This window comes from Myxocyprinus asiaticus, chromosome 25, assembly GCF_019703515.2.
Source record: "Myxocyprinus asiaticus isolate MX2 ecotype Aquarium Trade chromosome 25, UBuf_Myxa_2, whole genome shotgun sequence".
Taxonomy (NCBI): Eukaryota; Metazoa; Chordata; class Actinopteri; order Cypriniformes; family Catostomidae; genus Myxocyprinus; species Myxocyprinus asiaticus.
Window position 1 is genome coordinate 43080382 of NC_059368.1, and position 13503 is coordinate 43093884.

General features: G+C 36.0%; 1 protein-coding gene across 1 annotated transcript; it reads right to left on the reverse strand.

Moving 5' to 3' along the window:
* Nucleotides 1-675: 675 nt before the first annotated feature.
* On the reverse strand, nt 676-8062 carry LOC127415834 (cannabinoid receptor type 1A-like). Its single transcript, XM_051654817.1, has 2 exons — nt 7935-8062; nt 676-4352 (listed from the first exon to the last, which is right to left on the reverse strand). The coding sequence occupies exon 2, from the start codon at nt 4325-4327 to the stop codon at nt 2885-2887; it is 1443 nt and encodes a 480-aa protein (XP_051510777.1). The 5' UTR covers nt 4328-4352; nt 7935-8062; the 3' UTR covers nt 676-2884.
* Between the last annotated feature and the right edge of the window lie 5441 nt (nt 8063-13503).

Below are 13503 nucleotides of genomic sequence, written 5' to 3' on the forward strand. Positions count from 1 at the left end.
CCATGACGTTTTTTGTTATTGTTGTTCCTCCTTACCAAAGTTGCCTTTGGCTTGCTTACTGGGGGTCTAAATACAAATATTATTTACTTATTTAGGCACAATCTACAATTAAGTTTTTTTTAAACCATTGCAGCTGTTTTTTTTCTGTTATAGCATAATTTCCTTTAGCTGCTTTGAAACAATGTCTGTTGTAAAAAAGCGCTATACAAATAAAAATTACTTGACTCAAAATGTTAACATAAATATTAGATATTAGTTGAGACATATTAACAAGTATCTGAAATACTTGATTTTGATTGGTCTATTGCAGCATTCTGTAATCAAATATTTATTTATTTATTTTTATAATTAGTGCTACATTGCATAATTTTATATTTTAAATAATAAAATAATTTAATGTAATAATGAGATAATGTAGAGTACAGTATCTACATATAAATTACGTAATACCTTAATTCTGAAAATAACTGAATTCATAAAGCTCTCATTAAAACGTGTTGCTTTTGATAAAACTGTTGGTTGAATATTAAGATGTAACTCTCCACAAGAGGGAGCAAAGTCATTTCCAATGTCACCACGACTTAAGCTCATCCAACACTAAATAATTTAGTGCATATGAGGCTTGCATAATCATTTTAAGTACAAAATTCTCTCATACACAGTTTCTTTGGTCAGTACTGACTTTATTTAAAACAAATTTGAAACATTAAATTGTGACACAAGTGTATGAGACTGTGAGTAGCCATAATGTATGCTACTGTATTTTAAGACATCACCTTGACAGACTTTAAAGTACTTTGGAACAAAAGCCACTTTGACAATTTATGATTTTTAAGCTTTGATACTTAAGTAGGTAAATCTTTGTTAAAGTTTACCAATGCTGTATTTTGAACAGGGCAAACAAAGAGCCACCACACTACAGTATATCACGATTTAAGGAATATTACTGAACACTCATGATATTTACATTTTCATTATGGATATTTACAACTGTTATTGAACTACATGATGTATTTTTATTAGCAGGCTGTTTGTAGTCAGCCTTGTTTAAAGGTGAAGTGTGTAAATCATTTTTTTAAAGTTTGTTAAAATACTTGCTGTTGGCTGTTTCTGTATCCAAGTTTAATACGAAGAGTCAACTATGATAAGCCAGTAAGTAAGTAGGTTGACATCCTGAAAAGTGTAAACACTATGACACTTTGTCTATGTCTGTTTGAGCATCCCAACCAGTCAGACACAACAACGACTCAACCAGTTGTGTGAGTGTGGGGTGGGACAATCTGTTTCTTAAACCAATGGCAGGCAGAGGGATTGTTTGGGAAACTTGCTTGAAAACTGTCATTATGTTTTGTTATTCTTTTGGTGCCACTAATGGCATTACCCACTTCACCATGTTGTACAATTATTTATACTTTACATCTCAGAAAAATACAGTACAGCAGAATGACAAAATAAACAATTTACAATCAGGTTTAGAACACAATTATTTCTGTTTTAAAATGTCACTGTTCTGTGATAGTAAACCACAATCCATCACTGGTTCAATCCATCTTGTAAAACAAATTACCCCAAAAATCCTTTATTTTGTCTGCACAACATTAACACTAAATCATAATATAATGGACCTGAGGACCCAACAAATATACTAAATGAGATTCAATACATTTGTTAACCAAACTTCACAAATATCTTGATTTCTACCTTAAATTATTAATGTACTTCAGTAGCGACAGAACTTAAAAAAAAAAAAAAAAAAAAAAAATGCTCTCCGTTCACTTAAAAAACTTTCAAATTCCATACTGTATTTCACTGGCAACTAGACAATGTTGAATACACTAAAAACACCACATAGCTTTACAACATATTTACAAACTATATATTTTATATTAATACTTACAGGATTTTCATATGAAAAAGACAATTAGCCCCTTAATCCCATGTGAGATATCATTGTTCAAAAACAAAAAATTCAAAGTATAAAAATATAAACTTTCATTAAGTACACACTTTATCCACACATTTTCAGTTACATGTTTCAATGACATTTAATGGCAAACAACAACAAAGAAAAAAGCCCCAACAAATTCGATTACCTCTTTTGAGAAAAATTCGGCACTTAAAAGAGATGTTGTATTGAAGAATTCACCAAACCAGTGGTAACATAAGCAGCTTTGTATTTTGACCTTTGTCCTTTATGCATGACCGGCAAGAACAGACACTTTAATTATTATAATTTTTTTTTTTTTTGTTAAGACGCTGTGCATCAGAACCAAGGTTATTATTGATAAAGACAAAAGTAGCAGTGAAAAAAATATTTTTGTTAACTGCAAAAGAACAAAAACTGTAAATATGCACAACAATACGAATTAAAACTCCAATTACAGAGAAAATTTATTTTATTTTCATATTTTAAGTCATTTTTGGATGGTCTGTATAATCTCCAAATCCTGACTTTAGACTATAAGAAAACACCCCATTATAAGCTGCAGACTGATTGACATGTGAAACAACCAATCACAGATCCACAGTGTTTTTGGCAGATGGACTTGTTAGTGGTGCTGTGTCACTGTATAAGGTGGGCCATTTTCATTTTCTGTGGATCTTCCTCACAATTCTTTATAGGCTTTATCCAGTTTCTAGTGTCTTTTTCACTTGCACCCTCTTACGGAAAAGGCAAGCTTTGCCGCTGCCCCGTGCAGTACCTTCATTGACCCCCAGGAGTCAACAGATCAATGGTTGAAACTAAAACTTGTCAAACAAATAAAACAAAACAAAATAAACTAAACTGAAATAGAAACTAGTGAAATCTTCAAAACTATATGAACCCTAATCAGAACAACACTCATTCAACATCCACATCGCCAGCTGAACAACAAAAACACACTCAAACAGCTTCGGCCGATGTCTCAGCAGAGACGGACATTGTCAGTTTGGCAATTTTCACAGTGGTCTTCACACAGCTCTCAGCAGCACGGTTTGCAGCGATGTGTTGATTCCTCTGACAATCCGATTCCAGGCTGTTGTCGAACTGCAGTGACGTGCTGGAGGTGCTCCTGCAGCACTGACAGGTCGTGAGGAAGGCCCTGCGGAGGTCTTTACTCCTTAGAGCGTAGATAATTGGGTTAACGGTGGAGTTGAGCAGGCAGAGCATACTACAGAATGCAAAAATCGTCTTAATGTTGTCATCCATTCGCCAGAACAAATCATACACCATGATGGCCAAAAGAGGCCCCCAACAGATCACCAACACCACTAGAATTAGAACCAACGTCTTGGCCAACCGGATGTCCATGCGGACCTGATCTGGCCTGGTGGTTTGGACCTTCGTGCCGTCGGAGGAGTGGACGACCAGGCTTTTTTGTGATGTGCGTCTTAGCATCCTCACCGCATGGTGGTGGGCCTTCCAGAGGATGTACATGTAAGCATAGATGATGAATATGACCAAAACGCTGGTCACACCGATCCAGAACATCAGGTAGTTCTCATCGATTAGCGGAAAGATGTCTGAACAAACCGAGTTTAACCGTTTGCAGTTCCATCCGAGCAGCGGCAGCACGGCAATGATGATGGAGATGGCCCACATCATGCAGAAGGCGATCACCGCTTTGGTGCGCGTCACGATCTGCCTATACGCCAACGGGCGATGTATTGATACGTATCTGTCGATGGCGGTGAGGAACAGGCTTCCGACAGAAGCGGTAAAAGATGCCGTTACACCGCCCAGTTTAAACAGAAACACATTCGGACTGTCCTTGCGGTGAAACACGTGGAAGTCCAAGAAGCTGTAGACGAAAATCACACTACCGAGTAGGTCTGCAACGGCCAAGCTACCGATAAAATGGTAGGACGGTCTACAGCGAAGGGTACGTGACTGCAATATCACACAAAGAACCACCAGGTTCTCTAACACGGTAAAAGTGCCAAGTGTGAGCGACAACACGGCCACGGCGAGCTGCTGACTAGGAGTCAGTATCATGAAACATTCCATGTCCATAAAGTTCTCCCCACACTGGAGGCTACTTCCATCCTCTCCAAGACTCCAGTTTCCAAATCCATCTGAGCTGTTAGTGGGATAAAATGGGATATTTTTCAGGATCAGTTCCTCATCCGGTGCGACTTTATCCGAGAAAGTGCTTCTGCGGTAGGCCGAGAAAGGCTTCTGCAGAGGGTATCCACCTTTGCCAAAGTCCCCGTCAATGATGTGGTCATCAAAGCTGATGTCGTTAGAACTAAAGTACTGCAGTCCAGACGTGATGGTCCTGAATGTGGTTTCTGCTACTCCTTCCAGAACCGATTTCACATCGGATTTTGAGGCAGGGAACAGCATGGTCAAACAATGCTTTATAGGAACCCTATTGGATGAAAGAGAGAGAATGTTTGTTCAAATAAGACTTTGCAGAGTTTGACTGTGACATATGCAAGATAATAGAGAATATCGAGCTCTCAACGGCCCGATCGATGCTTCACTGAGTGCAGAAATAAACGCCCTCTGAGTCAAGCCATCATACAGCTGTATTTTGCTATTGTTATTTTTCTTGCATGGATGGGCACCTGGGGATTATTACTCTAAGAGACTAAGCTTTGAATAATTGATGCTTGCAGCTGAGACTCAACCTAAAACAACATGCTACGGTTAACTACAGAATAAATGAAATCTGTAAAATTCTAAAATACAATTCTTTAAGACAGAAAGGTATATACACTACCGGTCAAAAATTTTGAAACACTTGACTGAAATGTTTCAGTCATGATCTTAAAAACATTTTGATCTGAAGGCATATGCTTAAATGTTTGAAATTAGTTTTGTAGAAAAAATTTAATTGTGCCACCATATTAATTTATGTCATTATAAAACTAAAATTTAATTAAAAAAAAATTTTTTTTTAAATTGATGACTTGGACCAAATAATAAAGAAAAGCAGCCACTAATTGCCCAGCATAGATGGGAACTCCTTCAATACTGTTTAAAAATCATCCCAGGGTGATACCTCAAGAAGTTGGTTGAGAAAATGTCAAGAGTACATGTCTGCAAATTCTAGGCAAAGGGTGACTACTCTGAAGATGCTAAAATATAACATAGTTTTGATTTATTTTGGATTTTTGTCACAACATAATTCCCATAGTTCCATTTATTTTATTCCATAGTTTTGATGACTTTACTATTATTCTAAAATATGAAAAATAATTATAATAAAGAATGAGTAAGTGTTTCAAAACCTTTGACCAGTAGTGTGTGTGTATATATATATATATATATATATATATATATATATATATATATATATATATATATATAATAAAATCAGAAAGTGTAATTAGAAATCCAAATACATTATTATAAACCCTGAATCCACGAATTGTAAATATAATAAGACTGTAAAAATGTATAAGCTATTTTATATACATGGGAGACCAGGGCTAGCTGTCACACGGTGAAGTCACAAAGGCTATATCTCAATAACTATATGGTTTTGAATCAAAACTCAGAATACACATACAATATGTTTGTTTTCTCTAGCAGTAATTTTGTATGTTAGTTACAAACACCTAGTTCTTTAACCTCTTAAATTAGAATATTTTTTGTGGATAATAAAAATGTGTGTATGTATGTATACTTTCAATATCATCATATTTGTGCTATTGCTTTTGTGTAAATAAGTGTAAATAACACAATAAAACCACACTGACATTTATTCAGTAAAGGGTCAACTAGGCTATATATTGAAGGTACATTTTAACCACATTTGTGTTTTCCATAAATGTCAGGTCGGGGCAAGTTGTCACGTGTTTAAAATGATTATTTTCGGCATTAGCCGGCGAAAACACTAGTTTGTTGTTTTTGTTTGATACCTTTTGCAATTTTTTTTTCTTTTTATTCTTTACTGTTTTCAGCCTTTAATTGGCTCATTAATAGCAAGTTCCATTGTGACAAATTACCCCCCAACAAAAAGGTTACGTTTTTTTTTTGTAGTCAAGACTTTAAGGTATATGGCTATAGAAACATAACATATAGAAATAAACCTTCCCTGCAAAATATTGTGCATACTGGAGTGAAAAGTGTGACAACTAGCCCCGGGCTCCCCTATATAGGCTACACATATATTTTTTATTATTATTATTATTATTATTATTATTATTATTATTATTATTATTATTATTATTATTATACACAATGTCAGGTTAGCTAGGGTACTAGGTAGGGGTTATACAACAATTGGGGGCCTGGGTAGCTCAGCAAGCAAAGACGCTGGCTACCACACCTGGAGTTGCAAGTTCGAATCCAGGGCGTGCTGAGTGACTCCAGTCACTCCTAAGCTTCCTAAGCAACCAATTGGCCTGGTTGCTAGGGTGGGTAGAGTCACGTTGGGCTAACCTCCTCGTGGTCGCTATAATGTGGTTCTCGCTCTTGGTAGGGCCCGTGGCGAGTTGTGCATGTATTCCGCGGAGTGACTTGACACAGTGTCTAAAATATATAATATGCCGGTCCTGCGTAAGACACTGAAAAAACAGCGTCCAGGTATGGATGTTCGTTCAGTGCGCGTTTACAACGGGAAAAACAGAGCAGACGCACGCAAAAACACGTTCGGTGTGAACAGCCCCTAATTCATCCGTTCGCGCGTATGTGAGTGAGAGCGCGTGGGCGAAACAAGTTCAGAAGGACTGTATATTTTTGCAGTATATTTTTACAGATTGTATACCCGAACACAAAATCCTACTCGAAAAACTGACTGAAAACCCGGCGGACCTTTAACGTGGACCGCTCTGAGGACACTGCGTAGGGTTGCCACCTGTCCGGTAAAATACGGGATCGTCCCGTATTTAACGATAAAATTATGCGTCCCGTATCGACGCGATTTGTCCCGTATTTAAGCTGGTCAGATGGCGTCACGGTGAAATCGTTCCAGATCGCTAATTTAACATTGATATAAGTTGTTAAATGTGCCTATGGTGGGTTAAGGACCGTCCGAAAAGTCCACAAATGGTGCTAAAACTGTGGATTATATATATATATATATATATATATATATATATATATATATATATATATATTCAATAAGATCAAACAATGTATGAATACAATCACTGAGTCATAAAGAAAGTACAGGTGAAGAAAAGAAAATACGCATAAACCAACCAAAATGTATACATAAATAAGATAAAGGAGACAAATAATCGAAAAGATAAAAATAAATATATTTTTAACATATGAAAGATATATATATATATATATATATATATATATATATATATATATATATATATATATATAAGTCAGGGGTCAGGAAAGTTCTAATTTCAGCATATAAGAAAGGATATACATTTTTCATTAATAACTCATATTAACTCAACGCATGTATTGCTAAAACTGTGGAGGATGTGGTTAGGGGCCGTGATCCCACCCTCATTTAAGTGTCCCTTATTTTAAAACGTAAAAAGTGGCAAACCTAACAGCGTGTTCGCGCCGCACGTGTACCCCAAACAACATGTCACGTTTCAAGCGGTTTTTGCTCAGCCTCTCAACCGGAACGGGCGCTCCTCGTGGTGGTTAAAACCGCTACAGGTCACAACCATAACGTGTGTGTGCAAATAATTTCCACCTGTGTGCTCACATCACTGTGTAAAAGTGCATTAGGACTGACTGTACGGCATAAAAGAAGTTCAATTCAGGCTTAATTCATCTATCTGAGTGTGTAGCACTGTGAACTAACGATTCATTCATTTAAATACAAATAATCATTTAATATTTCATATCGCTTGAATAACCTGCATGGCGCGCATTATTATATAAACTGCTTATTTCTGCAAATACAACAGAAAAGTTGATGCCAAAATATTCAGAAAGAGATGTACGAAAGCGTTATATAGCGTTACAATACCGGAGCAATTGTTTAATAATTGATAAAACACGCAACAGTTGCTAGATGTTGTTTTACCTTCACATAGTTCACGCAGGTGTCCTTCACAGTCCGCACAGTGTGAAATGATCCAGAACTGAGCCGGTCCCACTGCAGTGCGAGTTTAGTATGCACAGTCTCAGGGTTAGTATGGAATGATGCTGTGCCATCAGTGTGCATGTGAGATATGCTGCTCGCAGTGCGCATCATATATGACGCATAGCCTATCACATGACCACCTATGTGAATGTGAAAAATGAAAATAACTCAACAGTGGAATGAATGATTGGCTTAGGGTTGGCTGGCAAACGTCCTGGTTTGTCTAGTTTCCAAAGGCTCATCCATATAGAATACTGAATGCATTTATAAATGCTTTGGACAAAAGAGTCTGCCAAATGCGTAAATGTAGTTTAGAAATGTATCGCTAAACTCTGTAAATTAATGTCAAGTACAATCTGTGTTGTTTTTACAACCTACCTGACTGATCTATAAAGGCCTTTAAAGGATTAGTTCACCCAAAAATGAAAATTCTCTCATCATTTACTCACCCTCATGCCATCCCAGATGTGTATGACTTTCTTTCTTCTGCAGAACACAAATGAAGATTTTTAGAAGAATAATTCAGCTCTGTAGGTCCTCACAGTGCAAGTGAATGGTGACATAAAGGCAGATCCTATTTGCACCCCTAATTAAATACTAACATACAGTATAGGGGCATCACTACAGTGTGTTTATTGTGTTTATTAAGAGTCCCACAAACACCATACACCAATCCAAACCTAACCCTAGCCATACCTTACAAAAATTAACCATGGTTTTACTACAGTAACCATAGTATGACCATGGTATTTTGTAGTAAATTCATAGTAACCACAAAATTGAAGCATGATTAATTTATTAACAACATATTACAGTAGTAACACCATGGTTAATTGCATTAAAACTATGGCTTCCGCCAAAAAACATGGTTACTACAATATTACTAAAAAACATGGTTAATTTTACCCGGATCAAACCTTTCTCTCAACTCCACAACCTTCACAGTGACCAAATAACTGGGAGGAAATCACCCTTTATATTATTTTTTATTTATTATTATTAGTAGTAGTATAAAAGGAAATATTAAGAGTGGAGACAGGAAACAGGATGTGAAAAACTGAGGCAAAAGTGGAAATCGAACCACTTATCACACCAGGCCATTGAAACAACACGCAGGAGTGCAGTTTGTCTTTAATTTCAGTGTTTCTACCAAACTATTTGAGTGCAAACAGTCACTTCGTAAAAGTAATCCATACGACTCCAGTGATTCAATCCATATCGTCAGAAGCGAAATAATAGGTGTAAGTGAGAAACAGATCAATATTTAAGTTCTTTTTTACTATCAATTGTTACTTTAATTTTTAAAATCCTTCTCCTTTTTTTTTTTTTGGTGATTCACATTCTTTGTGCATATCGCCACCTACTGGGCAGAGAGGAGAATTTATAGAAAAAAGGACTTACACTACCGGTCAAAAGTTTTGAAACACTTGACCAAAATATTTCTCATGATCTTAAAAATTTTTGATCTGAAGTTGTACTGTATGCTTACATGTTTGAAATTCGATTTGTAGACAAAAATATAATTGTGCCACCATATTAATTTATTTCATTATAAAACTAAAATTTAATAAAAAAAATTTTTTTTTTTTGAAATTGATGACTTGGACCAAATAATAAAGAAAAGCAGCCAATAAGTGCCCAACACAGATGGGAACTCCTTCAATACTATTTAAAAAGCATCCCAGGGTGATACCTCAAGAAGTTGGTTGAGAAAATGTCAAGAATACATGTCTGCAAATTCTAGGCAAAGGGTGACTACTTTGAAGATGCTAAAATATAACACAGTTCTGATTTATTTTGGATTTTGTTAGTCACAAAATAATTCCCATAGTTCCATTTATGTTATTCCATAGTTTTGATGACTTTACTATTATTCTAAAATGTGAAAAAAAAAAAAAAAAAAAAAAAAATATATATATATATATATATATATATATATATAATAAAGAATGAGTAAGTGTTTCAAAACTTTTGACCGGTAGTGTAAATATCGATCTGTTTCTCACCCACACCTATCATATCACTTCTGAAGACATGGATTTAACCTCTGGAGTTATATGGATTACTTTTATGCATATAATCATTATTTTTGGAGCTTCAAAATTTTGCACCCATTCACTTGCATTGTATAGACCTAAAGAGCTAAAATATTCTTTTAAAAATCTTCATTTGTGCTTAGCAGTAGAAAGAAAGTTATACACATCTGGGATGACATGAAGGTGAGTAAATGATGAGATAATTTTAATTTTTGGGTGAACTATCCCTTTAAAATGATTTGGTTTCCTGGTTGTGCCACTATCTATTAAATTCAGTTTAAATCAGATGATATTTACATAGAAATTATATTTACTTCTATTTAAATAACACAATACATTCACTGGGTGCTCATCTTGAATATGTTTTCCACTATATTTCCATTTGTAAAGAATTTGATTTAGAGTTTACTGCAGGAAGATAAATCACTGTTTCATAAGAGATGTCATGGGAATTTTGCAACAGGTAGGATTTATTATACACTAAGACCTGCTCCATAATTTTGAGTCGCTTTGACCCAGAAACAAATTTTGTGTTTTATTCATTAAAGTACATAGTAAAGGAAATTGTCATAATAATTCATTAGAAAGCTGTTACTTTACTTTTTACTTTTTAAATGAATCTAGTGAATATATATATATACACACACACATATATACTGTATATACGTATACACACTGTATACATTATATATACAGTATATATACAGTATATCACTTTAATAAATAAATATAGTCCCACTGCTTTCATTAGATGCTTAGAGCAGGCTGCTCTGATGATCAATATTATTTATAAGAGTGTTTTACCACTAGATCATTTGAATTTGACAGTATATCATCTGCAATATACAGAATTGCCTGACATTGATGACAAACCAAATTTTGTCAATTGTTTGTAAGGTACATTTATTGCCTGTTCTAGACCGCATCTGTCAGTTCACTTTCATGTGTTTACATGTGGATCCCGACCTACCAATATGGCAAAGACAGAGATGAATCACAGCCCATAGGAACAGTTGATGATGCATTATATAAGTATTGGTATCTATCGTAGACAGTAAGCATGCCTTTCCAAAAATCCAAAAATACATACCAATATACTGTATAATAACACCCAGTATGGAATACCAAAATGTTAAGTTTAAATTTCACAATATAAAACAAATACCATGTTTGAAAATAATGTTCCCAAGTGGTATGGCGAAGCAAGTATTTTCTAACCTCCATCCTTAGACCTATATCACTTTATTCAGCCTACGCGCATCCAACACTGGAATCAAGCTATAGAGTGCAACAGTGCCCACCCACTGTTTCAGCTGCTTTGATTCCAGAAGTATTTTCCCTTTCATTTCTTCTACAGGGATTTAATAAAATCCTTCATCATTGAGAGTGTAGGACGACCGAATCAATTGCGTAATTTACAGTGCATCATGCTAGTGGATAGTCACTGCGACATATGGTCTGGTTCTGGTTCTCTTGACAGCGAAGTGTCCATCAGTTGAAACCTACAAAGGTGTTCATAGCAAAGGGCCCTTCAACGGAGCTCTTTGGTTTGTATCGACTCCTTAGATCGCCCATCGACCATCCACAGTCCGCTATGCCCGAATGTATTTAGTTAAGCCCTAAATATTTTTATGTTCTTTTAGGGATGTCAAAAGTACCAGTACTTCTGTATCAAGTTGATACTAAATATACAGATATATTTTAATTTTGAAGGGACAGATCACCCAAAATGAAAATTCTCTCATTATTTACTCACCATCATGCCATGCCAGATGTGTATGACTTTCTTTATCTGCTGAACACAAACAAAGATATTTTTAAAAATATCTCAGCTCTGTAGGTCTGTACAATGCAAGTGAATGGTGGCCAGAACTCTGAAGATCCAAACACATAAAGAAAACATAAAAGTAATCCAGTGGTAAAATCTGTCTTCAGAAGTGATGTGGTATGGATAAGAAACAGATCAATATTTAAGTCCTTATCAATATAAATCTCCTCCTTTGAGCAGCCCCAACCAGTAGGTGGCGATTTGCATGCACAAAGAATGTAAATAGTCAAAAAACAAAAGGAGAAGAATGTGAAAGTGAAAGTGGAGATCTATAGTAAAGAAGGACTTCAATATTGAATATGTTTCTCACCCACACCTATTATATCGCTTCTGAAGAGATGGATTTAACTATTTTATGGATTACATATGGGGGAGGGAAGTATGTCACAGGCCGGAGAATTCACCGACCTGAGTTTGGCGATGGGGGTGTGTGGAGAGCAGGGTGGGGCCGCGCGGCATCTGGGCAGAGCGAGACTGGGAAGATAAGTGGTGAATGAGGTCCACCTGTGTGCCACATCGGTCTTGCATTCCAGTGAGGGGCGGCGGGAGTATATTAGGAGAGGAGACAGTGACAGATGAGAGAGAGAGATGCACAAAGCTATCTGTGTGTGTGTGTCTGTGTGTCAATGTTGTGGGTGCTGAAATGCAAACCTTTTGTGTACTGCTGAAAAGCAGTGTCTTATTGTGTGCGACTGAAAAGTTTTGTCAAGCCGGCCCCAGCTTCCTCCTTTCCACAAACTGTTACACAATGATACTGCCCTACAAAGGCAAAACACAAAATTGAGTAATGACTGAAACAGGTCTCTTATGATCTGTCTGGTGACAGACAAGTTTGGCTCATATGCCGAAATTCAGAGAAACCATTGTATGTAAATGAAGTCATAAAAAATAATTCAAGCCATTTTTCTCAGTTTCAGTGTCCAGTGTTTCAGTGTTAGGTTAGTAAAGGGTATTGATATATTTACCAGTGAAATGTGTAATGTCATTTAGGGAAATATACAGGAATTTGGATGGATGGAAATGAATGCCATGTAAGCACCAAAGGTTATTTTCATGGAAAAATAAACAACAAACTATCACAGTACTGTAAAAGATGTATAAAAAAGAGATGTAAGACATGAGGAGACCAGGGGCATAGATTCCATGGTGGATGTGGGAGAGATAACCCCCCCCCCCATAATAAAAACAAGCAAGTACAACCCCCACCCCCCAATATTTATACCATGATCAATGGAAACATTAAAAACATAAAAATTAGGAAATATAAATTTTAGACTCCCAAATGTTCCTTTTGCAAACAGAATAGAACAGAAGAACAGGGAGCCCTGCAACAGATGGCATGGCCCCCACAGACCCCCACTGAACATCGAGTCAGTCTGGGATTACATGAAGAGACAGAAGCAATTAAGATAAATAGATAGAAGAACTGTGGTGAATTCTCCAAGAAGCTTTGAACATCCTATCTGCTAGGAGAATTGGTGCTGTTTTGAAGGTAAATGTGGTCACACTTAATATTGATTTAGCTTTTTTTTATATTTCCTGAACATTATTTTTGAAGACATCCTCACTATGCAACATGTTTCACGAGTGCCTAAAACTTTTGCACAGTACTGTATATGTAAAAAATAATAATAAACATACCTCT